This window comes from Hyaena hyaena, unplaced genomic scaffold, assembly GCF_003009895.1.
Source record: "Hyaena hyaena isolate Hyena2069 unplaced genomic scaffold, ASM300989v1 scaffold_0, whole genome shotgun sequence".
Lineage (NCBI taxonomy): Eukaryota > Metazoa > Chordata > Mammalia > Carnivora > Hyaenidae > Hyaena > Hyaena hyaena.
Window position 1 is genome coordinate 7,052,158 of NW_024080632.1, and position 25,493 is coordinate 7,077,650.

Sequence of the window (25,493 nt, forward strand, 5' to 3'; positions counted from 1 at the left end):
AAGTGCCGATCCTGGCTTCCGGTTATTGTGGGGAAGGGGGGGAGGGCTCGTCCATGGTCAGCCCTGACCCCCACCTCAGCCCCACCCCTCGGTGTGCCGCAGAGCTCGATCCATCAGGCCTTTGGCCCTGGCACCGGCCGCTTACCACCCGGCCCAGGTAAGAAAGAGCCAGTAAGAGCTGGGTCTGTTCCTTTCTGTACACTTGAAACATTTAATAATTTTTTCCCTGGAAAGAAAGACCGTTATATCCCTTTGCCGCTGCTGGCACAAGGCAGTCGGGCAAACTGCCAAGGTGCTCCTTCGAAAGTCAGGTCAGCGGAGGGACAGCGGGAAGGTGCTGGGGAGCACTCCACGTGTCCTCCCTGGAGCTTTCGGGCCTTGTGACCGCAGCCCAGGGCTCCCCCTGAGGTAGACGCAGGGCACAGTCAAAATGACTCCTGTCTCGCAGCTGGGGAGACCCAAGGCTCAGGACACAGAGGTGTTTGCCGACAGTCAGCGGACCGCTCCGGAGGTAGAGGCTAGAGCCGTGCCGTCCAAGCAGCCAGAGCCACGTGCCAATAGTTTGGAGCCATGGAGCCATATAGTACCGCTCACTTCCCGTTTGTTTGGGCTTTTATTAACATGGAGACTAGAAATTCCAAAATCAGGTAGGTGTCTCACGGCCTCGTCTGCCGGGTGGTGCAGCTGGAGAACTCAGCCCAAGGTGGCCTGAGGCCCGTGGTGTTCCGCCCGCCCTCGGAGTCACCCTGACCGGGCCCGGCTTTGGCGGCAGTTTGAGGGAGTCCCGAGAAGACGCAGGAAGGCAGCACGATGTGGCTCCAGGCCCCAGCGCTCCGCTGGTCTTCCAGGACCAGCTTGGAAGGCACTCCGTCATCCCTTTCACCTTCCAAGAGGCTCCACCAATGATCAAGGATGTCTACCTTCTGTCTGCAACTCTGTCCATAGCGAAGCCCGGTCTCCAGCGTCCCAGAGGCGAGGCTTAGCTGGTCACCCTGCGCAGGGCAGCAGCCGAGACCCCCCGCCCCCCGGCCTCCGTGGCGCCACCCCAGGCCGGGCTTCCATCTCGCTGTCTGCAGTGATGCCTCCCGGCCAGCAGGGGGCCCCCAGCCATGCGGCGCGGCTCACACACTTTTCAGGCGAATCACCCCAAATTCGGTAAGCAGGGCCACCACAAGGAAGGTGACGTAGAAGAGGAGCAGGCAGAAGCCGTAGACCTTGTCCAGCTGGAAACACTGCAGGGGGACCGAGACCAGGGAGCAGACGAGGCTGAGGCCCAGGGTGCCCGCCAGGACCCACACCAGCAGTCCGTCTGGCTCCAGCTGTGGGGGAAACAGGGAGAGGCTGGGTCACCGCAGCCACCAGTCACCTACCCTCGCCAGCGGCCGGCGCAGGGCCTTTGGCCCCGTGGGATGGCACGCCCCGCCCTGAGGTCCCATGCTTTGGAAAGCCACCGTACTTGTGGCCATTGGTCATGGTAACCCTAGCAAACTAACACGGTCTGTTACATGTGCATGTTTTGTGCAGAGGGTGAAGTTCAAGCTCTCAAGCAACACAGAGGAGAAAAAAGAAGTGTGATGATCCTCTCCCTGCTTCTCCCTCCTGGGCTTAGCATTAATGACCACGGAAGACTCGATACTGGGTGCTGTGCTAGGTGTTTTTACCCGGCACCATGTAGTCGCTCCTCTTCCCAGCCACCTGTGAGGGGAGCATCCTTCCCCCAACGCACAGGCAAGGAAACTAGTTAGTGCCAGAGCCTGGATCAATATCCAAGCTCTTAGCGATACCCCAGCCTGCCTCCCTGCACAGGGACACATATGCACACGTGCATGTGGGTACACATGCACGCGCGCGCGCACACACACACACACACACACACACACGGAGACCTGCACATCCATCCTGAAACCAGAAACGGAATCGTATGTGAGATCGTGTTTAAGAGCAGCCTGTGTTTTCCAGCCAACACCAGCCCCTGGTCGTCCATCCACAATGCCTTCCATCCTAATTAGCAGAAGCAGTGTTTCCTAAACTCTGCACAAAGCAGTGGAATGCATGCAGGCATGTGCGTGCACACACACACACACACACACACAAAGAGGCATGGGCACGTGCACACCACAAAGAGCAAGAGAAGGAAGAAATCGGCCCCTCGGGGAGCCAACCCTAAATCCTCATTAACCGGAACTGCCTGGGAACTGATTATGGAAGAAGCCTACTGAACCCATGAAGAGTATAAACAAAATTTGCAGCCTGTGTTTACCTTTTAGAAAAGCAAACTTTCCAAGCAGTGAGTAGCTATTTGCCTGTGGGCGTCACCGTGAAGGCTGGCCCTGTCACCACCTGCTTGTGACAGCCCGGCCACAAGAGTCACCGCCAACCCGAGCCCCTGGCTGTCCCCACCGATAACGGCATCTTCCAGCCCCACAGCACCTCAACTGCTCCTGCGTGGGAGGCCGGCACGGGTCCCCCAGAACAGAGATGCCCGAGGTGCAAGGCCAACTAGCGGCTGGCGGGTCAAATCTGCCTTGTGCTGGGTTCCGCTTGCCCTGAGCAACATCTGAGACTGGAGAAAGTTCCCCTAGGAATCCTGCTTTCCTCTCTAGAAGATCTGGAGGTTCTGGCCACATGAGGCCTGCCTGAACCACTCACACGTTTTGGCTACCTCCCTGGTCCTGACAAGTGGTGCCGTTTTCAGCCTTGTTTAGAATAGGGTTTCCCAAGCCACGTGCCTTCGTCAGTCCCCTGGGAGCTTCTTTTAAAATGCAGTTTCCAGCCCACTCCCACCGGAACGCCTGGGTCAGGGGGTCTCCTGCCCCCCTTGGGCATCCTTGAAGCGTGAGAACCTCCACTCAGTGTGTCACAGAACCTTCTCCAGGCCCCTGCGGGGTGGCCTGTCCTCCAGCCTAGTCTGTCCTCTGCGGGCAGTGTTGGGAGGCATTCAGCCTGGCGCTTACCGCATGCACGCTATCCAGGGAGCCTGTGGAGATGCCATCAAACCCACTTCACAGGTGAGGAGACTGAGGCCCGGAGATGTCCTAACTCACCCAAAGTCACACAGCAAGAGACTTATCTGATGGGACCAGGACATAAATCCAGGGCCTTCCTGACACCCCTCCCCCCGCCCCCCCACGGCTACATCCCGGCTACTCTGTGAACTTGCAAGGAATACATTTTTTTCAACCCTATATTCAAGATAGTTTTAAAACATTCTACACATCAGACGTGTCACAGTTCAGACAACGCCTCTGCCCTGCGAGTGTGTACTGCTGAGATGGGAATGTTCTCGCGCTGGGGGACAGGAGAAAGGTGAGGGGAGAGAAACTCAGGTCTTGATCTCAGGGTTATGAGTTCAAGTCCCCCACGGGGCTCTGCATTGGGCGTGAGGCCTGCTTTAAAAAAAAAAAGAAGAAAGAAGAAAGGAAAGTCCTAGAAGGGGCCCCTTGCACAGGGTCCGGCCACTCACCTTCACCTCCGCATGGCTCCTGGAGATCTGCAGTAGGCAGCCCAGCCCTACTCCTACCAGGATATCTGTCGCCCGGCTCAGGAATTTGCTGAAACAACAGCCCACAGCCCCGACCGCACGCCCCTCAGCTTTCCTCGTGGTCTATGCACCCTCCCCCCAGGCCCCCAAACCCTAAGGAGACCCTTTCCAGTTTTAGCCGTTTAATGCACATCTCTCAATCTGCAAGGAGGGAATGAAGTCACAGAAGTACTTGGTCCCTGGTAAGCACGGGGCTTCCTGCGGCTAGAGGGGGTGACCTGGGACAGAGCACAGGTCAAGGTCATCTCTGGGTGTTGTTCAAGGGACGCTGCTCCAGGCAGGGCTCCTTCCTTCCCACCCCAGCCTGAGGGATCAGGAGAGGCCACCAGGTCTCAGTGGGCACAAAGGACCCCCCTGGAAGTCCCCGGTCAGCCAGGGAGTTGCAAATGGCCAGCGTCCGCCCATTCTGGCTGTGCTGTGCGGCCACGGCCCTGCCCTAGGCTCACCCCTCAGGCCCTCGCATCGGGGAGCCCGGGGGCGGGGGGGGGGGCTGCATTTCAAGTGCTTTCAAGTAATATCACTTTAGTTCACAACCAGCGACATCTCCCGTTTGCTGGGCACACGTTATGTGCCAGGCACTGGCCTGGGTGCTTTACCCCCATCATCAGTCTTCATCCCGTCCCTTGCTGAATTTGCAAATTGCTGAGGTTCAGAGGGTAGATGCGTGCAAAGCCCTGAGGCCACACAGCGGGGCGCCTGGTGGCCCTGGAACTGGGACCCGAGACCGTCTACTTTTAAAGCCCTTTCTTCTCAGCCCCAGGGGGCTTGTCCTTGTCCTTTCCATCGAGACCAGGGCGTGGCAAGTTACGGCCAATCCGGCCCACTGTCTGCTTTTATAAATAAAGTTTTATTGGAACAGAGCCACGCCCATTCATTTCTGTATTGCCTATGGCTGTTTCCACACAACCACAGAGGAGTCAGGTAGTTGCAAAAGAGGTTGGCATGGCCCACAAAGTCTAAAATATTTACTCTCTGCCCTTTAAGAAAAAGTTTGCCAATCCCCAACATCTATAGGCCATGACATCCATAAGCAAGAGGGGGAGGGTCTTCCAAAGGGCACACAGAAGCTCAGCATGGAGGCATCTGCTGAAAATACCATGGCCCTTAGAGTGGTATCTGCCGCCCACGGAGGGCTTGCCAGGCACCAAGCATTTCTGTCACCTCATTCAACCCTTACAACAACTCTGAGGTCACCCCTCTCTCAACACCCCCATTTTACAGATGAGGAAGCTGAGGCCCAAGCAGCTACATCACCTGCCCCAGGTGGCGCAGCACAAGCCGATGCCAAGAGTGGAGCACGGCACACAGCCACGGCTGCGGGGGCCTGTGCCGCCGGTGCCACGGGGAGGGCAGCCCCCTGAAGGATACTCAAGATGATGCCGCCGAAACAGGCGGAGAAGGCCATCCGTGGGTAGCCCTGGCGCGCCAGCGTGAAATCTGAGAAGGCATCTGCACAGAAACGAGAGGCCGCCTTGAATGGTGGTGAGTGGCACCCCGCGGGCCTCTGGTCATTCCCTCCTTATTCTTACCCACAGTCATTCCATCAACACTGATGAACGTGCATCGGGGCCTTGCACTGACTGGCTGGGCACTTGGCCACAGAATCCCATGCACAGTTCCCTCCCTAATCCTTTCTCTCCCATCCCTTCCCACCCGGGGGCAACTCTGGGGGTGTGGCACGCCATTACCGCTAGCACACATAGCATCTTTACGCAAATTAGGAAAGGGTGAATGGAAGGAGATCTAGATTTTAGCCCCCCTAACTCCTTGTCTGAATGCTCTTGTGCAGTGCACAACCTAGCTAACCCTATCTGGCAGCCAGCAGTTAGAGAAGGGTATAGGTGTGCCTGCATGAATGCCCGAATATGTGGCACAGCCATGTACACATCAGCATGGATGGCGGGAATGGGCTCCGTGTCCCGCCTGAACTATGAGGAGCCACATGTCAGGACGTCACACAGAGGGAAGAGGTGAGGGCTTCTAGAGTCTCCTGGCCCAGGTACGGACCAGGCCATCTCTCCACTATGCCCAGTTATGGTCGCTCCCAAACGGCAGTGGGCCTGAGCACACGCTGAGGGCAGCTGCTCACATACACTCTGGCTAGGGGAGCAAAGGGCAGCGAGGTGACTGCACTCAGCCCAGACCCACCCGGCCCCGAGCCACCTCCAATGCTGTTCCCCCAGGCCAGCAGCGTGAGCCCCAGGACAGTGTTGCTCAGCCGGAAGACGACACCCAGAGACCGCAAGATGTTCACCACCTCTGTGGCGGCGGCGTTGATCCACAGGGCGCTGGTCAGGAAGCCCAGGAATGCAAACATCTGGGGAGGGAACGGTGCGCTGATGGACCGAGGCCAAACCCCGACAGGGATCCTGGTCCCCAGCAGGGACATGGCCTCAGTACCCCCATCAGTAAAATGGGATGATCACAGTACCTACCCCCTGAGATTGTCATGAGCATACATGAGTTACCAGATTCAAAGCAATTAGTGCTTGGCACGCAGTACATGCTCAATAAAAGGTTAGCTCAGTATCACTCCTCCGTCCTAGCTCTCTTCAGCTTCCTGTCTATGGGCCAAATGCTGTCCCACGACCAGAGAGAGAAACTCCACCCCGTCCAGCCTCCCTCCAGTGCCAGGCGGCTACGACTCTGCTCCCTGCATGTTCTGGACACACCATCGACGTGACCGCACACAACACGCGGTCCTTTGTCACTGGCCTCATTCACTCAGCGTCATGTCTTCAAGGCACATCCGTGCTGGGATGTGTAACGCTTCAAAGCCCGCAATTTTTTAAAATCAATAAACAGTAAAAAAAAAAAAAAAAAAGGAAACTTTAAGAGTCAACTCTGGACAAACTGCCTAAAAATTCCTCAGGGTGCTGCAGGGTGGAGAGAATGGAAAAAAAAAAAAAAAAACCCACCCAGGAACACCAGACCGTTCCATCCCTGGACCTGGCTGTCGGAAACATTCTTCCTGCAGCAGGAAAGGGCCTGGCAATTCCTCAAAAAGTGAAACGGAACGTCTGACCCCACAGTTTCACCTAGGAAAGCACCCAAGAGAAACCCAACCTCTCCGACACAAATTTTTACACAAAAGTTCCCAGCAGCGTTCCTCGTAACATCCCCGAAGTAGAAAGAACCCGCGTCCATCAGTGACGAACACACTAAATGTGCTGCGTGTCCGTCCAGAGGATGGTGCTCAGCCGTGAAAAGGAGTGATTTGCTAATCCCTGCTAATGCACCCAACAACCTTGAAAACGTGAGGCAAAGTCACAAAAGACCACATATCGTATGCGTATGTGTCTGTGAAAAGTCTAGAACGGACAAATCCACAGACACGAAAAGCAGACCGGCAGTGGCCCAGGGCTGGGGAAGAAGGGAGGGCAGCGATGGCCGACAGGTGCGGCTTTTCTTTCTCGGGGTTGAAACGCTCTAAAGCTGACCATGGTGATGGCTGTATAACTCCGTGAATGAAATAACCACCGCTGAATCCCATACTTCACGGGGTGAATTGCATGGTATGTGAATTACATCTCAATAAAACAAAGCTGTTACAAAAAAATAAATAAATAACCTTGAACAGGTACAAAGCCGTCAACAGTGTGGGGCGCCCGGGCAGCTCACTTAAGCGCCCTGACTTTTGATTTTGGTTCACTGTGAGTTCAAGCCTCGCTGGGATTCTCTCTCTCCTCTTCTTTCTCTCTGCCCTTGCCCACTCATGCGGGCTCACTCTCTCTCTCTCTCTCTCAAAATAAACTTAAAAAAGAAAACCTATCAAAAATGGCTTTAAAGACCTGTCATCACAGAAAGGAAAGTGATCACGGGCCTAACTGCTCAGGGGGCACAAACAAACATCTCTCTGCGAGATTCCAGGGTCCCGCCTCCCACGCTGGAGAACTGAGGATTCTTACCCAGTGACACCTGGGAGGCTCACTGTTGGATGTGGCGAAAAAGGTCACTGCAGCCAGGGCTGTGCCCGCGATCACCACCACGGCCCAGACAGGGAGCAGGCCGCCGATCTCGTAGAAGCCATCTGCAGAGAGCCAAGAAAGGGGGCTGGGACTGTCCACTGCCTCCGCGCGGCCCCTCCTCCGGGGGGCACACGCGTTCCCCAGGACGGGTGAGAGGGGTGGTGGAGAGGAAGGCCAGGGCTGAAACTCACACTCCACTGCTGGACGCGCGGTGTGCCCGGTGCCGCCCCAGGCACTGCAAGGGGGCACAGACATTAAAGCAGAGCCCTTGCCTCAAGCTAGTCACATCAGAAAGGCGGCCGACATGTGAGAGATGGACTCGAGGACGGGAGGGGCTAGGCCCGCTCACCACCACTGTCCGCTCCCACGCCATGGCAGACATCACTAATCAACCATGATGCGGATGCCTCCTCAAACTCAGCTTCAAGGCAGCCCCCTCCGGCCAGGCACTGCCAACAGGTGGAGCCTCCCTCCACCAAATGAGCTGGACAGTCATTCCCGCGCCTCCCTCACTGGACCTGGAGCCCAGCACCTGCTCTCTGGACACACCCATGCCACAAACCAAACCAGTAAAAGTTATGAAAGATCCAGGAGCTTCGTATCAAAACACGAAAAGGAGGAAGCCCTGCCTAGGGGCGGGCAGCATGCTCTGGAATCTTCCACACACAGCCCTTTCTACCACTGGGGGGGCCAGTGCTGGCCCCGCAGGCAGAGGATGGTCTGGCTACCCAGACCCCTGCATCCTGTTCTGTTTCGGTCTAGCTCGCGGGCTCTCCAGTGTCAGCTGGCAGAGGAGTTACACGAGGGAGCTGATGCCCCAAATCGTGTCCCCGATATACTGAGCGTGAATCTCAAGGTAATTTTGACAGAACATGGTTTGGGCTGGTAGCGCTGGCTCTGGAACCTGATGCCGGGGTGAGGGGCCCTTTCTCTGTAGTTGCTAAGCCTGAGTTTTAGGAGGTGGCCAGGTGGGGGTCGGTCAGGAGGGGGCGTCTTTGAGTGCTGAGGATCCAAGCTGAGGCATAAGCAGAGATTGCGCGAGGCCACAGGAGAAGAGGGGAGCGCCGGACTGGGAAGGAACCAGGCACATGGTGCCATCAGGAGCCGAAGAGGCTGGGGAAGGTGGCTGGCTTGTGTGATGGCCAGGGGGCCGTGGACTCGTACCGAGAGGCACTGGGGAGCCATGGAGGTCTGTGAGTGAGGGGGTGACCACAGCATATGAAAAGTGGCACTTAGGAAGAGGGCTCTGGGGGTGGCCTAGAGAACGAGGGGGCTGGGAGACTCTACCGGCGGACATGACACCCCCTCGCACAGGGAGCTGCGTCTGAGGGGTCCCTCGGTACAGTGTTCAGCCCAGAAGGGCGTCACAAATGCTTTAGCCTGAACCAGAATTTCCTCAGTGTGGACCGTCCATCACCGGACGGTGTCGGCATGTGGACAAGATGCTGCCACACCAGAATCCTCTCAGGCGAGGGATTCCCCCTTCGGAGAAAGTCTCCGTGGGCGGCGACAGGTCTGTGACCTCCACCGCCTGCCGAACGCCCTGTGGAACACAGGCTTCCGGCTCAGATGCTTAATTTTTATCGTGTTTATCTTTGCAGTTACCTGCCGCGTATCGGCAACTAAGCCAGCTTCCTATCAGTGCAGGGGATACGGTTTCCTTCGCACTAAATTTAAGTTTAAAGACAGCTGATTCCAGAAAAATGTCAAATATAAAAGTACACAGAGTGAGAAAAATCACAAAGGTGGCTCATGAGTGACTACGCCTGGGAACTATGGTTTTCAGAAACCGTAAGGGCAAGGCCCGGGACTGGGTCCTCGCGCTCAGCCGGGAAAGAAAGACTGAGGAACGAGACAGCCGGCACCCCCAGGGGGCGCCCTTCTCAGCTCTGGGATCACACGAGATGCCCTGATGGACTGTCTCACTGTGTCCCCCCCAAAATCAGGGAGGAACCCTCCCAGGGAACATGGCGGCTGTTTCATGCTGATGCCCGGCCATGCGTCTGCCACCAGAGCCCTACCCCCGCCACCTCCAGGTGACGCCCAGGGGACAGCGGGACAGGCAGGCAGCACGAGGTACTACAGGCAGACGGCAGGAAGCAGCCTGAGCAGCAGGAGATGGGAGACGCCTGAAGACACGGGGCGTTTCTTTAGCCAGAGCAGGTCAGAAAAGGCAAGGGCGGCCTGGAGCAGACGGACACAACTCAGATTCCCCAGCCAGGCCCCCAGTGGGCAGCGGAGGCGACGGCTGAGATCAGGATGGCAGACGCCCCCGGTCGGGGACGCCCGTCTCCGCGCCAGCCAGCTCTGCCTTCAGAAGCGGGGCCCCGAATCCAGCCTTCTGCATTCTGATATAAGACCCCCGAATATGTGAACGCCGGCCAACGAGCAGAGGGCTGGCCGTGGCCCCCGGGCGGCAGCCTCCATCCAGAGCCGGCAGTACCGGACCCACGGAGCGTCTGGGTGGGGTCCCTTACAGCACAAGCATATATTAAGTGCCTGCTGTATGTCCAGGATTCTGCCGCTGGCCCAACGCCCTGCTGAGAAGAAAGCCCCGGAATGTGGGGAAGCGGAAGGCGGCCCAGGGCCGGATACTCACAGACCCCCGACTGCAGGGTCAGGGCCACGACCAGCGGGCTGGTGACCAGGTGCAGGCAGTTGAGGGGCCGTTTCCAGTTGCCGTCTTCCTTGTCGGGGTCCACGACGGGGACAGTGAGCAGCAGGACAAGCTCCACGGGCAGCTGCCAAGGGCATGAAGGCGGCGGCGTCACTAGGGAGGCCGGCGCCCGGGCTGCCTGCACCAAGGCTCGGTTAGGCGAGAACGCGGCCGAGGCACCGACCTAGGGCGGGCCCAGGCCAAGCACCTACATTAGTCTCCTAACTGCTGCTGAGACACCTTTGCCAGAGCGGAGCGCCTTCCAGCAAGTTCTGGGGAACAGGTTCCTAAAATCAAGGTGTCGGCGGCAGGGAGAATTCGAATCCGTTCCCTTGCCTTTTCCAGAATCCAGGGCCACCTGTGTTCCTTGGCTCGTGGCCCCCGGACCCGCCAAGCTGTGCTTCCCTTATCACGTCCCCTCGGACTCCGGCCCCCTCCCCTGCCTCCCTCTTTCCCCAGAAGGAGCCTGGTGACGACATCAGGCTGCCCAGAGAACCCGGATAGTCTCTGCATGTCAAGATCCCTAATCACGTCTGCAAATCCCTTTTGCCATGAAGGTAACAAAGTCGTGCTTCCGGGGATGGGGACGAGGGCATCTTGGGGGGGGGGGGGGAAGTGCTTATCCAGCTGACCACAGCACCTCATCCACTGATCCTGACAGCAACCCCATGCATAGGAACTATCCTTTTTCCGCCTTCAGACGAAGAAACTGGGGCTCAGAGAGGTTAAGAAACTTCTCCAAAGATGCACAGAAAGGTCTGGGAAGCCGGGATACAGGGCCAGCTCTGACGAACCCAACAGTAACTGAATTAGTAACAACACGTACACAGTGCCCCCGACATACAAACCGAGAGACATCGCACGTTTGTACTGCAATACAAATATTGCACCTCAATAAAGCGAACGTCGCAATAAAGTGAGTCCAGGGCGTGTTATGGTTTCCCGGAGCACGCAGAAGCTACGGGTCCCCTATACTGTCGCCTGTTAAGTGCACATAGCCCTATGTCGATAAAAATGTACGTCCCTTAATTAAAAAAATACTTTGTGGCTACAAAATGCTAACTGTCATCTGGGCTTTCAGCGAGCCGTAATCAGTGACCACGCCAAATAAAGTAATAATGAAAGTATGAAGTACCGCAAGAATTACCAGAACGTAACGCGGGGCGCAGGAATAAGCAAACGCTGTTGGAAAAGTGGTGCCCACAGACCCGCTAAACGCGGGCTGGCCGCAAGCCTTCGACTTGAAAAAGATGCAGTATCTGTGAAGTGTAATGCAGCGAAGGGCAATGAGACGGAGCAGGGGTGTCAGGCTCCATACTCAGCCCTCCGCGTACTACTTTTTTTTTTTTTTTAATTTTTTAATGTTTTATTTATTTCTAGGAGAGAGAGAGAGACAGCGTGAGCAGGGGAGGGTCAGAGAGAGAGGGAGTCACAGATTGAAACAGACTCCAGGCTCTGACCTGGCAGTCAGCACAGAGCCCGAAGCGGGGCTCGAACCCACGAACCGCGAGATCATGACCTAAGTGAAAGTCGGACGCTTAACCGACTAAGCCACCCAGGCGCCCTACTTTTTTTTTTTTTTTTAATGTTTTATTTATTTCTAGGAGAGAGAGAGAGACAGTGTGAGCAGGGGAGGGTCAGAGAGAGAGGGAGTCACAGACTCTGAAACAGGCTCCAGGCTCTGAGCTGCCAGTCAGCACATAGCCCGATGAGGGGCTCGAACCCACGAACCGTGAGATCATGACCTAAGCGAAAAGTCGGACGCTTAACCAACTAAGCCACCAAGGCGCCCCTCCGCGTACTACTTTTTATTGAATTGTCACAGCGACCGTCACAGGCTCGACACTGTTCACAATGCTCCAATCCCTTCCTGCAACAGAATTCAGCACCCACACGCTTTGTCCGGTGATTAGAGTCTGCAGAATATATCGCCCTGCCCCACTGATGTTGAACTTGGCCACGTGACTCGCTTTGGCCAACGGGCTGCCGGCGAATGCGGCAGGAGCAGAGCCTTAAAGTGTGCTTGCAAAGTTTGCCTTGGCCTCTTCAGCCCAGGCCAGAGCGCATGCCCGGCACCCACGGGCCCCAGAATGAGACGCGAGGTGGACCTGAACCTCCGAGCACAGCCTGAGGTCCCCCCCAGACAGCCTTCAGGCCTTTGAATGAGAATACTGTCCTTGGAAGTCAGGGCACCTTGGGGGGGCTGTTCCTCACACGGCACTCCTGCAGCAGAAACTTACAATCACAGTCATCCCAGAAGGAAGGTGCCGTATCATTCTCTCCATTTTATTGTGGAGGAGACTGAGGCTCAGGGAAGCCCAAGGTCATGATGCCCCCAGAGCCACCGTGGCGGACAAATGACTGTGGTATTTGCCCCCTGGAAGAGAGGAGCCTAAACTGCCTCCATGTTGGTGGCCTCCAGGTTCTCTCCAGGAGGAGACACGGGCTGTGAGGTGGGACCCCGCCTCTTTTGTTCTGGGTGGCGAAAGGCATCTGCAGCCGGCCTGGGCGCCCGCTCAGGTCTAAACCCCAGGACGCTTTCGCCCAGGGAAGCAGCAAATGGTCAGAACAACCCAGTCTCGTTCTCATTTGAGCTCACCTTGACCTACTCCCACAGGCCAGCCCCAGACTCCCGTCACCATGTCAAGAGGGGTCCCCTCCCCTTCTCCCTCTGTCCCAGATGCTCTCTTTCCTCCGTGGAAACTTTCCTTCTGGGACTCGGCAGAGTCCCAGGCCGAGCCACCAGCCAAGCTCTATGACTCAGTTTCCCCATCAAGTCCCAGGTAATCTATTCTGTGAGGGTCTCAGCAGACCCCAGCCCCTCCACTCTCATTCAGCTGGAGAAGGTTGAGTGGCCACTGTCCTGCTGCTATCATGGAGCCGTGAGCCTGGCTCCAGGCACCCCCCCCCCAACTTCCTACCTTGAACACCTTGAGGACCCTCCAGTAGGCAGACTTGTTCCTCCACTTCCTGTAATCCAGGGGGTTGAGGGCCTGGGCCAGGATCTGAGCCGTGGTCTCCTGGTAGAAGAGAAGCGGCCGGTACTCTTCACCTGGGTGTGCGAGGGGGAGAGGGGCAGGGGTTGGTGGCTGGTTTGGCCTCCAGGGAACCTCTCCCCTCCCCACGGTTCTCCTAACCCTCGGTGGGGCGGGGGGGGGGGGGGCGAGGAAAAGCCCAGTGCCTTGCGGAGGCCGCTGAGACAGACTCACTGTAGTCATAGCTGTTGGAAGACACAGGCTCCGCCTCACAGTCTGAGAGCATTTCTGCAGGAGAGAAGGGTGTTTCCCACGAGCCGGCCGGAGAGCCCAGACGCTCCCCACACCGTTACGGGGTAGGACGGCTCCGGGACAGGGCGGCTGTCAGGGCACAAGTGTCCAGGCCCCCTGGACCTCGGATTTCTCGGAATCCCTGTGCACGGCCAGGATTCTTACCGACTGAGAAAGTCTCGCTCTAAAAACATCTTCAAATGTAACGTTAAGGGTGCTTGAAGATGTAATTCAAACATTTGCTGACTTCACTTTGGTACTTTTCAGAATTTGGAACCCGTCCTATTTTTTTCAGCCTGGAACTTTCCTTGGAAGTCCCTCTGGAAAGCTTATACAGCCTGAGCCCAGCAAAGAGGGGCCTAAACTCACAGTGGTCTTTATCAAGTGGAGTCATGGCCAGCCCTAGTTCTGCCTCTGTGTGACCTTAGGGCCCTCTCCGGGCCTCATTTCCCCCTTTTCCTCCAGCCTGATGGGCTACAATGGGTCTAGAAGACAGCACAGGGATGATGTGTGCTGAACTCTGAAGGCTCAGGTGACAGAGGGGAGGAGAGGAAAAATCACGGCAGACTTCCTGTAGGGGGAGTCGCTGGCATCTGTGTGCTGTTCAAGGATCAACTGTGTCTGTATGCACGTGTGCTGTGCGTGTATTTGTACACGCATGTATTTGTACTGTGGGGGGTATGCGTGTGCACATATGTGTGTATATGGGAGCAGCACTTGATGTGAGCAGTGACAGCTCTTAGATGTCGCCCTGGGAAGAGAGTGGAGGAGGAAGCTACTCGTGAACCTGGACGGGCAGGTGAGGAAGGGAGGCCTTACCAGCACGAGCGGAAGCACAGAGGCGGGGCATTGGTAAGAACGTGCAGAGAGGAGAAGGACAATGACATTGGCCTCCAGAGATGTGAAGGGCACAGAGGGGGCCAGCCCCCACCGGCCTATCCTGGGAGCTCGGTTCAGCCCCTCACCTGGGGTACCTGGGACGGAACAGACCAAGGACCTCCTCCGCTGCCACTGGTAGATCCAGGTGCAGACGACCACGGTGACCACATAGAACGCGTACAAGCCTAGGTAACCTGCGGACGGGGTGCGGGCCGTCACCACGTGGCAGGTTGGCCACAGGCCCAGAGGACAAAGGCTTCCGGGTCTACGGCCGGCGCCTGGTGCCCGTGGTCTGTGTTAAGCTAGCCCAGCGCCGGGAGGCAGACGGCAACTTCCTGGAGCCCCCTCCCCGCCTCTCTGCTTTCCTTGGCCCGTCTTCCCTTCCTGCCCCACCCCCCCCTCTGGAAATCAAAGCGGAGACACGTGACACAGACAGTGGCCTTCGGGACCTGATTCAAGCGCTAAGGGCTGGTGCCCTGGGGAAGCTGAGCCCCAAGACCGCAGCCCCTGAGCTCGGGCTGTGCGGGGTTCGGCCAGGAGGGGCCCTGGCAGCGAATGTGGTGCCTGTCTCTGGCTGAGTCCGGGACCCTCTGACTGTCGCGCGTGCCTGGTGGCACCGGGTCTCTGGCCGGCATTCCCTGCCCTTTCAAGGGCTCCTACGGTGCTGATCCCGGGATGGCTCTGCATCTCGGCGTCCCTCGTCGGTTCCTATGACCCTCTGTCAATCGTGCCTCTACCCAGGTCGCTTGAACCGTGAGTGGAATGTGTGTGCGGCAGGGACCCTGATGTCTTTGGTCAGCAATCTGACTCGGCTGCTCGTTAAAATGTGACATCTTAAAAGTCTGCAACGTCACCCGAGTCTCCGCCCTGCCCCCTCTGCCTGTCTGGTTATCTGAGCCATAGGTTCCTTTTTTTTTTTTTTGCTCAAGCCAGCCTGAGTAGGGTTTCCGTCATTTGGGAAACCAAAGGGACACTGTGGCCATGCCCCCGGCGTCCCCCTGGGCCTCCCGCCCGCCAGCCCTGGATGACGGGTCACCCGGCCAGCCCCGTGGCTACTCACCCAGGGCCCAGGCCAGCGTGACTCTGCCGAGGTAGAGTGCGGTGAAGGTCAGGAACACGGCCACCATGTAGAAAATGATGTCCCTGAGGAAGGGCCTGGAGGCGGCCGTGAAGGGGCGCAAGATGGCGATGCCGCCGGCCACCACGGTGGTCACCAGCACACCGGCGCCTGGCGGGAAGGACGGCACGCTCAGCCTGCCCCGCACCCACTCCCCCGCCCCCCCCACCCCCCTGGAACCGAGCCACTCTTACCAAACAGAGCCCCAAGGGCCAGGCCGGCTGTGCGCGGGTCTGAGAAAGCTACCAGGGCGCTGAAGATGTCAGGTGCCCCGTTCCCAAACGCCAGGAAGGTGACGCCATGGGGAGAGCGTGTCAAGGGCACACCGACCAGGGTCCCCGGCCAAGCCAGCCCTTTCCTGGCCCGGGAGCCACCCCGCCCTGTCTCCCAGCCACCCCGACTGCCCTCCCTCCCGCCGGGGTGCAGGCCCTGGATGGAAGGATACTGCCACGTTGTGAGAAAGCTTGAGCAAGGTGGAAATGGCCGACAAGTTAGGGCAGAAGCTGTGGAGAGAAAGCAAACGGTGTGGGCCCCCGGGGCGAGTGGTCTCGGCTCACATCCTTCCCCCAACACGGGGTCACCCGAACATCAACCTCCCGGGGACTCTTCCCAACTGGAAGCCGGGCCGTGTGAGCCCAAGGCCAAACTCACAACTTTGCCGCAGTGACGCCCAGAATCAGAAACAGGTAAAGCAGCCAAAAAGCCTGGAGGTGGTTGGGGTATGGAGGGGAGGAGAGGGAAGGGAGGGAGGGTTAGGCCCGGCCTGGGCCGCAGGCCCCTCTCACCAGCTCCCCCCGGCAGGGCCTCACATAGATGGTGACGGCCAGAGGGAGGAGGTTGGGCGGGAAGTGGCAGAAGATGTCCTCCAGGTAGTTGAGGTAGCCCCCCTCGCTGCGGCAGTCAGGGTTGGTCCTGATGAAATCACAGCGGTCAGAGATGTTCAGGCTGCACACTTCCCGACACTGCAGGGGAGGGGGGGAGAGGGACACCCTGAGGGCGGCCGGACTGGGACCATCTAAGCAGCTGAGGACCCACTCCTGCAGCCCGACCCCTAACAGCCCCACCAAGTGCCAACCACACACTTTAAGTTTTTAAAATAAATGTGTGTTTGAAATTAACACGAGTAATTTACAAATGCATACTTGTTTCCAAAAGCAAATATATTTAAAGATATCTAAATTCCCCGTTTTCTTCTCTACCCTCCACAATCCCTCCTCTCTAAAGTCCCCAGCACCGTGAGTTTCCAGAGTGACCTCATAGGCACAATGACCTTGTCTATACATCCTATTATACAGTTACTTTGTTTTATTTATTTATTTATTTATTTTTATTTATTTCTAGGAGAGAGAGAGAGAGAGACAGCGTGAGCAGGGGAGGGTCAGAGAGAGAGGGAGTCACAGACTGAAACAGGCTCCAGGCCCTGAGCTGGCTGTCAGCACAGAGCCCGACGCAGGGCCCGAACCCACGAACCACGAGATCATGACCTAAGCAAAAGTCGGACGCTTAACCGACTAAGCCACCCAGGAGCCCCTACAGTTATTTTGTTTTAAAGAAACACATCCATCTTAAATCTCTTCTTTTTACAATTTGCTTTTAACACTTCACATCTATGCTGTGTATTCATATATCGGTGCACATTACAATGAAGGAGCTGATACAAGTCAAAGCATTCTGATTAACTGCTAAAAGGCAGCACAGTGCAAGGAGCTTAAAATGTATCTCAATTAATCCACCCCACCATCTTTCGAGGAAGGCACTATTATCCTATATACAGATAAGGACTCGAAGGCTATGTCCTGGGGTCCACTCAGTGGTAGACAGGGTGGGAATCCAGTTGGTCTGAGCCTCTAGAACCCTGTCCTTAACCGTCACACTGTGTAGACTCCCTGTTGATATATTTTACTTTTTTAATTTTCAAGTAGGCTTCATGCCCAGTACCCAGTAGGCTTCATGCCCAGTTCAACGCAGGGCTTGAACTCACGACCCTGAGATCAAGAGTCAACTCGCTTCATCGACTGAACCACCCAGGTGCCCCTCCCTGCTGATTTTTTCAACATCAATGGAGTATTTCATACTCCAAAGGATACAGGGGAGGTAACATTTCCCCACCGGCAGGCCTATGGGTGTGTCTGATTTTTCAGTGTTACCAACAATAAACTTCCTTGCACGTGACTCTCTGAGTACACGCGAAAATATTTTGAAAGAGAGAATTCTAGAAGTAAAAGTGCTGAGTCAGAGTGTGTCATAGTCTGGGTTCCGCCAGAAGCAACCCGGACACAAAGATTTATACGTATTTGGAAAAAAAATATTTTTTTAAGAGAAAAAAAAAAAGTATCTGGGAGGTGTATGGAATGCGGTTGCCAAAATGAGGCAGAGGAGGGGAAGAAAACTACCAGTGAGCCTGGGCTGGGTCTACTCCCACCTTGGACTAGATAATCCTGAGGGCAAGGGCACTGGGTATTTATACACCGACCCCTGCCCGTCCCTACGCAGCTCCCCAGCACTTCCTGCCTACTGTGCTTTGGGGCGGTTTGAGAAAAAGATGGCTGGCGATTAGAAGTCAACAGAAGCCCACCAAACGGTATAGTGTCCAAGGATATGGGAAGGGCCCTGATGGCCTCTTGCAGAGGGACAAGTATCTTAGGCATCTGATGGGTCTGGCCAAACCACTCCCCCCACCCCCGCCCCTACTTATTATACACACACACCCCCCAGCAACGGCAAATGGGATTTATACCAGTATCCGCCACTAGGTCTTGGGTAGGAATCTCAATGTTGTTAAATTGCAAGTCCTCGACTACCTGTCAAGCACCCTTCTCAAAAATGTGCGTTAATGGTCATTTGTATTCCTTCTTCAAACCCCCAGATTTCTCAGTGGGAAGGTCTCTGTATGACAATATTTGTCCTTTGTCGCATCATGCATGTGCTCAGGCACCATCTCCCTCCCTCTTCTCAAACTTTCTGCTAAAAGCTTTGAGGGCACCTGGACGGCTCAGTCGGTTAAGTATCCGACTTCTGCTCTGGTCATGATCTCATGGTCCGTGAGTTCCAGCCCCGGGTCGGGCTCTGTGCTGACAGCTCAGAGCCTGGAGCCTGCTTCAGATTTTGTCTCTCTCTCTCTCTCTCTGCCCCCTCCCCCATCATGCTCTGTCTCTCTGTCTCTCAAAAATGAAGAAATGTTACCAAAACAATTTTTTTTAAAAAAGCTTTGTTGGGGCGCCTGGGTGGCTTAGTCGGTTAAGCGTCCGACTTTCACTTAGGTCATGATCTCGCGGTTCGTGGGTTCGAGCCCCGCATCGGGCTCTGTGCTGACTGCCAGCTCGGAGCCTGGAGCCTGCTTCAGATTCTGTGTCTCCCTCTCTCTCTGACCCTCCACTGCTCACACTGTCTCTCTCTCTCCTAGAAATAAATAAAAAATATTTAAAAAAAAAAAAAGCTTTGTAAATACCGCCCCACACGCATTAAGGTGGCTACAATATAAAGCAAACACATCTGGAAAGAGCAAGTATTGGCAAGGATGGGGAGACATCAGAACGCTTGTGCACTGTTGGTGGGGATGGAAAACCGTGTAGCTGCCGTGGGGAGCAGCGAGGCAGTTCCCCAGAAAATGAAGAAGAGAATTACCAGCACAGGGGAGAAATGCACCACGTGGTGATTAGTCAGCCCTACTGTGCGGGGCGTATGAAAGCTGCTAGGACAATAAATCCGAAGAGTTCTCATCATGAGGGGAAAAAAATCTTTTTTTTCTTTTTTTCTTTTTCTTTTTTTAATTTTTTTTAAATGTTTTATTTATTTCTAGGAGAGAGAGAGACAGCATGAGCAGGGGAGGGTCAGAGAGAGAAGGAGTCACAGACTGAAACAGGCTCCAGGCTCTGAGCTGGCAGTCAGCACAGAGCCCGACGCGGGGCTCGAACCCACAAACCGCGAGATCATGACCTAAGCGAAAGTCGGACGCTTAACCGACTAAGCCACCCAGGCGCCCCTTTTTTTTCTTTTTTTAATCTACATGGAATGAGAAGCTTACTGTCATCATTTCACACAACTCATTAAACTGCACACCTTCAACTTGGGCAGTGCCTGATGTCAATTCTATCTCGACGACACTGGGAAAAAAAACAGAATTGCCGAACGATCGGGTAAATCCACTTCCATGTCTATACCAAAAGGAACGGAAAGCCAGGTCTCAGAGAGAGAAGGGCACACCCACGTTCCTAGCGGCACGATTCACAACAGCCTCAAGGTTCACAAGCAACCCCAGGCTCCCCGAGGGATGAACGGATACACAAGACGTGCGGTAACCCCCAGTGGACTAGACTCCGCCTGCTGAAGGAAGGAGATTCCCACACGAGCCACAGGGCGCGTGAACCACACGGGGAACCTAATCGAGAGCGTTATGCTCCGTGCAATAAGCTCGTCGCCAAAAAGACACTCATTATCTCTATTATCAGAGGTGCCTGGACCAGTCGATTCCTAGAGGCAGAAAGCAGACAGCAGGGGCTGGAGGCGAGGGGCTGGGGAGTTGTTATTTAATGAGGACAGAGCCTCGGTTCCGCCAGATGGGGGTGGATGGCAGCAGCGGCGCACGACAGTGGGAGTGTCCTGGTGCCCCGAAGCGACACGCTGAAAAATAGTGCAAAGATGGTGAACTTTAGGTTATGTGTGTGGCACCGTGACTGAAAGAGAAACCTTTGTCGAGTCGTGGTTCCACCTCCTCCAGCCCTCTCTGAACTCCCACCAGCACCAGACTGGGGGGTGGAGGGGTGGGGGAGATTTCGGAGCCCTCTGGCCACGCCCCCAGCCCCTGGGGCTGAATGCACTGCGTGGCTCCGTCCACCTGGCGCACCACTCCTTTCTCTGCGTTCATCCACTCATCCTCTAATTCTTGGGTCCCCAGATGCTTCCTCTAGGAAGCCTTCCCTGACTACCTCTGGCCTAGGGCAGATCCCCCAGTTATACATTCTCATCACTCCAGGTGCTCCCCCTTCCAAGCACTTATGTGTTCTGAAACCCCGGCACACAGTAGGTCCTCATAATTGTTTTGCCACACACTATGCTGGGCACCATCTCACTCGGTCTTTGTGACAGATCTAGGAGGCTGGTACAATTGTTTCCATTTAATACATGCGAAGACCAAGGCACAGAGAGGCAAAGCGATTGCCCCCCCCCCCCCCCGCGTGGTTTCTGCCCAAGAGTGAGTCCTGGGGAGACAGGCCAGCCAGCGGGGGGGGGGGGGCAGCCTCCCCTTCCTGCCCATCCTCCTTCCCGCCTGCTTGTTCTCAGGGTCAGCCAGGGAGGATGCCGGGAGGCACGCCCAGCCCCGCCTGTCTTCATTTCCCTGACGGCAGAGTGAGCCAGCAAGGCGCGTCCCCCAAATCAGCCTCCAGAATCACATTCCTCTTCAGCGCGCCTGCGCCCACCCAAAGGAGGCCATACCCTTCCCTAAGGGCCAGCCCGCTCTCTGCCCCAGGGCAGCAAATCCACGGTGGCACTGCCTGCCCTCAGTCTGGGGTGGGGGACTTTGCAGCTCCTCCCCATTCCCTTCTCATCCTCTTCCCTGAGTCACCAGGACACCCAAAAAAGTATGTAGCCCTCTCCTGGCCCTGGCTTCCCCTCCCTGAGCCCCGGCTCCTTCATCTATGGCAGAGATGTATCCCCAGGTGGGGGGTGGGGGGTGGGGGGAGAATCTGCTGAGTGTGCCACGGTGCTGGCCTAAATACTCAATAACTCCGAGATTATCTGGCACAAGCCACAGGTTAGTCCAGTTTTCCTGCCCCGGAGGAGAAGCATGCCCTGAGAGGCTGCGGTGAATTTTATAACCACACATCACTTTCCTATCTGTAAAATGGGTATAATTGCCCGTTCGCCTGCCTCAGAGGGCGGGCGTGGAGGTACTCTGCAGCCCCACAAACTGGCGTGGGCGCTAAACACTTAGCCCTTCAGTTCAAGAGGGAGGGGTTTGCAGTGCCATTCTCCTGGGAACGGGGACTCCGGCCCCTCCCGCGGTGGAAGGGACTCCAGGGGGTCACTGTGAGCAGTCCTCTGCCTCTGGCCTTTCACTTGCGATCTCCTGCGATCTCTCCTCTGCTTACAGACATCGGAAGGGCATGGTGCAAGTCCCGGCAGCCAGTCTCAATGGCCCAAACCCTCCCTGTCTTGGGGGAAGACTTCCTGCCTCTCCCTGAGGTGCCCCCATTTCTGCTCCCTCCATGCATCTGAGTGCACAGCACCTCCATCCCCCAGAAATCTTTCTCCCACCACCATGCCCTTCCGTTTCCTCTGTGCCACTCGGTGTGCCCCAACATTTACCGCAGACCCCTCCACTTCTTTCCTATCTCCTGCAACCACCACCACTCACCTACAGGGCTGCAGAAGCCCCTCACTGGTCTCCCCTCGCCCACCCTCACTCCTCTCAATCCACTCTCCCCAGAGAAGCCAGAGAGCTCCTTTGAAGAAATACATCAGATTCTGACAACACCTTGCTTAAAACTCTCCACGGACTCCCAACTATTGTAAACGAATACCACCTCCTAGCTTCAGCCTATAAGGCCTTTTATAATCTGGCCACCACTACCTCTCCATCCTCATCTCACCCTATACCAGCCATTCTGGCCTCCTCACTGCTCCAGGAACATGCCGAGCTTTCTGCTGCCCCAGGGCCTTTGCACTCACTGTTCTCTCTGCCTGGAATGCATTCCCCCCACCCCCACCCCCACCCCCACCCCAGATGTCTGTATAAGTGACTTCCTTTTCCCATTCCGGGCTTGGCTCAGAAGTCTGTTCCTCATAGAAGCCACCTGTGACCACCTACTCTGAACTCATTGAAAATACATCCTCCTCATCACAGCTCCCGCTAACATCTTACCCCCACCTGAAATTTCCATGTGTACTCCTTTATCTGTCCTCCCAGAAGGCTGTTAGCTCCATGAGCGCAGGGAGTTTTGTCTTTATCATTCCTGGGATCTCCCAGGGTTCAGCTCAGTACCTGGCACACAGCAGACACTCAATAAATAGTTGTTGATTGGATGAATACACCCCCACCTGATGCCAGCTTCGTACCTGGATATACACGTCTACCGTGGAGGTCTGCTTCGCATCAGAGGCTGAAAACACGGGGCTCATGTGGGCCCCCGTAAATGGGCCCCTGGCCCCGGGCACCATCTCCACCATCAGCAGCACACAAAACAAACGCAGCACCCAGTGCAAATTCAGCTGCCAGCCGCTCATCAGCCCCCACGGAGCCCGGCCCTCACTCTCCACTTCCCCTTCTGCAGCGTCGTACTTCCAAACAGCTGGCAGCTCCAGTGGCCTGCGGTGTGACATGGGAAGGAGGGGCAGTGTCACCAAAGAGCCCGGGCTCCTGCCCCCCCACCCCCCCCAAGGAAAGCCAAATGTAGAAACCCACTCTCTGGACGGAAGCTCTTTGGAGGGACTGACTGGCTCAGCACGCAGGTTAGTTACGCCCTTCTTCCCAAGTCCCCAGGTAGTGTCTCGTGGCAATGCAGGCCTCTCCACCCATCAGCACCTGCGCCCGGACCATCAGGGCCAGACGGCCGGGTCCTGGGACTCCGAGGGGATCCCAGCTGCAGGGGCCAGCTGGGTGAAACAAATATGGGCAGTGGGCAGTGGCTCACAACGACAAAAACAGACTTGTGGGGGTGCACTTGGCCTCTGGGCCACCGATGTGAGACGACTAAGCAATGCTCTTGAAGGTCCTACGGTGCGCGAAGCGCTTATCACAGATGACCTCACTGAGTTCCCAGAACTGGCCAAGGGAAGGCACTGTTATTATTTCCATTCTACAGATGAGCAAACCTGGGCGCCGAGCCAGCTCTGTTTCCCCAGCCGCGGCGCCGGTGCCCTTCCTCTCTCTCTCATCCAGTCCTCGGGAGGACGCAGATACCATCTTCCCGCCCCTCGCAGGGAGGAGGGAGCCCGCCCCTCGCAGGGAGGAGGGAGCCGGGGCCTGAGGAGTTCCCTAACCTGCCCAAAGCCACATGGCAGGAGGTCCCAAAGCCAACAGCTCCTGGGATGGGGCAATCAAGGCCCAGAGGGAAGTGAGTTACGCAAGATCACATAGCTTGTGAGCGGAGAGCTGAGCTGGAATCTAGTATCTGCCGTTTAGCTGGACACCCCGGGCAAAACCAGCTGCATTTCCTCCCAAGGAAATCAAACTGGGGAAAAACAAGCCCTGGGCACCCCAGTTTCCTTCTTTTGCCTCTTTCACAAGTTATACATGAGCGGCCTTGTTTTTGCCATCACGAGAAACAAAGTCCAGAAAACAACATTGGGCGTTTTTGGTTCCGGGTTTGTTTGGGTTTTTTTTTTTTTTTTAGTCATTCTTTACACAAGTGTTTCTCAATGACCTGACCAGGCAGGAGGGGGAGGAGGAGACCCCAAAAGAAGGGAAGAGGAGGGGAGGCAGAAGGCGCCTGTCCCTGCGCTCTTTTCTTACCTGGTGACCTTCCCCCTCTCCTCTTGTTTTCCCGAACTTCACTTGGCACCGACTAGGAACGGACGCTGCAGGTTTCCAATCCAGTCATGGCCACTGACCAGCGCTGCGCGGCCTTGGGGAGGTCGCTTCACCTCTCTGAGCTTCTGATTCGGTATCTGCAAAACGAAGACAAATGGGGGCCCATTCGGAGCATACTGTAAGAGCTCAATAAATGTCTGCATCTCTGGTGTTCCCAGCTTGAGGGTCAGGACGTGCCTCCTCTCCACGGACGACAGGTTTCTTGTACTCATTCACAAGGAAGCATTTATGGAGCGCCTTCTGCACGCCTGTCCGGAGTGTAACTCTCATTAGATCTGCAATCCTGATAGGAAGAGGCGGGTACAGGAAGTTGGGCTGCAACCCCATTTGCGCCTGCACTTTCTAGGTGCAAACCCCGGGAATATCAAAGTGTTGTTTCCTAATCTTTGAGGAGCCTGAGAAGTTGAACTCTGGGGGTCCGGCGCTCTGGCGGGCGGGGAGGCATCGCTTACCTCCGGCCGGGCCTCGGACCCGCAAACTCCGGACCTCGATCCCGCCAGGCCTCGCGGCCTGCCCGGTCCCCGGCCGCCGGCCCGCGCAGCCGACTTTCGGGCCCCGTGTCGTCGCCGACCTGGGCGCCCGGCCCGCTGCGGAGCGGAGAGCACTTCCCAGGCTCGTCCCGGCCCCGCCCCACCCTGGCCCCGCCCACGCAGGTCCCGCCCAGGGACACGCCCCGAATGCTGGTCCCGCCCCCGCCCTTAAAGGCACAGGCTCCCGCGAGGTCCCGGGGAGGTCTCGGGGTGCCTCCCTACTAGCCGCCCTCCTTTCAGTTCCCAGCCTGTCGGTTCCGCTGCTGTCGCTCAGGCGGAAGTTGAGCTAAAACCTGAAGGGTAAGGACACCAGGAGGCCGGAGGGGCAGTTAGAGAATGAAACTAGGAATTTTACTCCCAGATGCTTAGGTAAAATCAGCGGTGACCCCAGGAGAGGCAGGTGCCGCAAATATTCCGGCTGCCCTGCCTGAGATGCCTCTGTTCGCGAGACCTCCGGATTGGGGTCCCTCCACTAGCATCGCTTTTAAAAGAAGAATAAAGCACATAAGTCAAGACCGGGGAGTCGCTGCTGTACTCGGACCCGCCCCCCGGACCCCCAGCCCCTGGGGAGGTTCGGGTCTTCACAGCCCTTCCGAGGGCGGGGCGGAAGGACGGCGGGCGGGAGCCGGGGCCGGCGTCCCCTCCTGCGCCGCACGCAGCCTCGCCCCGCCCCTCGCACTTGCACGTCGGACGCCTCTGCCCGGCTCTCCGGCTGCCCGGCTTCTCCCTCGCCTGCGGGCGGCGTTCAGGGCCCCTCAGCGTCCCGCCCTCGGGCCCCTTTTGGCCAGGGCCACAGCGGCCACCCCCTCCCGCCCTGGCCCGGGGAGGGGTCCCCATCCCAACCCCCCCCCCCCCGAACACCCTGCTACTTGGCGAGGCCAGCACCTCTGCCCCTTCTGAGCTCCCGGCCCGGGATGCCACACTTCCTTTTTCCGCTTGACAAACGCTTACTCTTGCGTCTGGCCCAGCCTGCCCCGCCAAGCTCCGAGCCCTTCCCTCAGCCCCC

General features: G+C 56.7%; 1 protein-coding gene across 2 annotated transcripts; it reads right to left on the reverse strand.

Moving 5' to 3' along the window:
- Positions 1–183: 183 nt before the first annotated feature.
- On the reverse strand, positions 184–24,558 carry SLC8B1 (solute carrier family 8 member B1). Of its 2 annotated transcripts, none has more exons than XM_039236469.1 (17): positions 24,410–24,558; positions 23,880–24,034; positions 22,484–22,733; positions 16,237–16,389; positions 16,079–16,131; positions 15,873–15,930; positions 15,622–15,727; positions 15,371–15,538; positions 14,397–14,504; positions 13,375–13,428; positions 13,087–13,217; positions 10,109–10,250; positions 7,450–7,571; positions 5,705–5,858; positions 4,910–4,990; positions 3,464–3,528; positions 184–1,319 (listed from the first exon to the last, which is right to left on the reverse strand). In XM_039236469.1, the coding sequence occupies exons 3-17, from the start codon at positions 22,649–22,651 to the stop codon at positions 1,122–1,124; spliced, it is 1,761 nt and encodes a 586-aa protein (XP_039092400.1). In that variant the 5' UTR covers positions 22,652–22,733; positions 23,880–24,034; positions 24,410–24,558; the 3' UTR covers positions 184–1,121. The 2 variants fall into 2 exon arrangements, with proteins under 2 accessions (XP_039092400.1, XP_039092331.1); XM_039236400.1 differs by having other exon boundaries at positions 5,690–5,858.
- Positions 24,559–25,493: the final 935 nt, after the last annotated feature.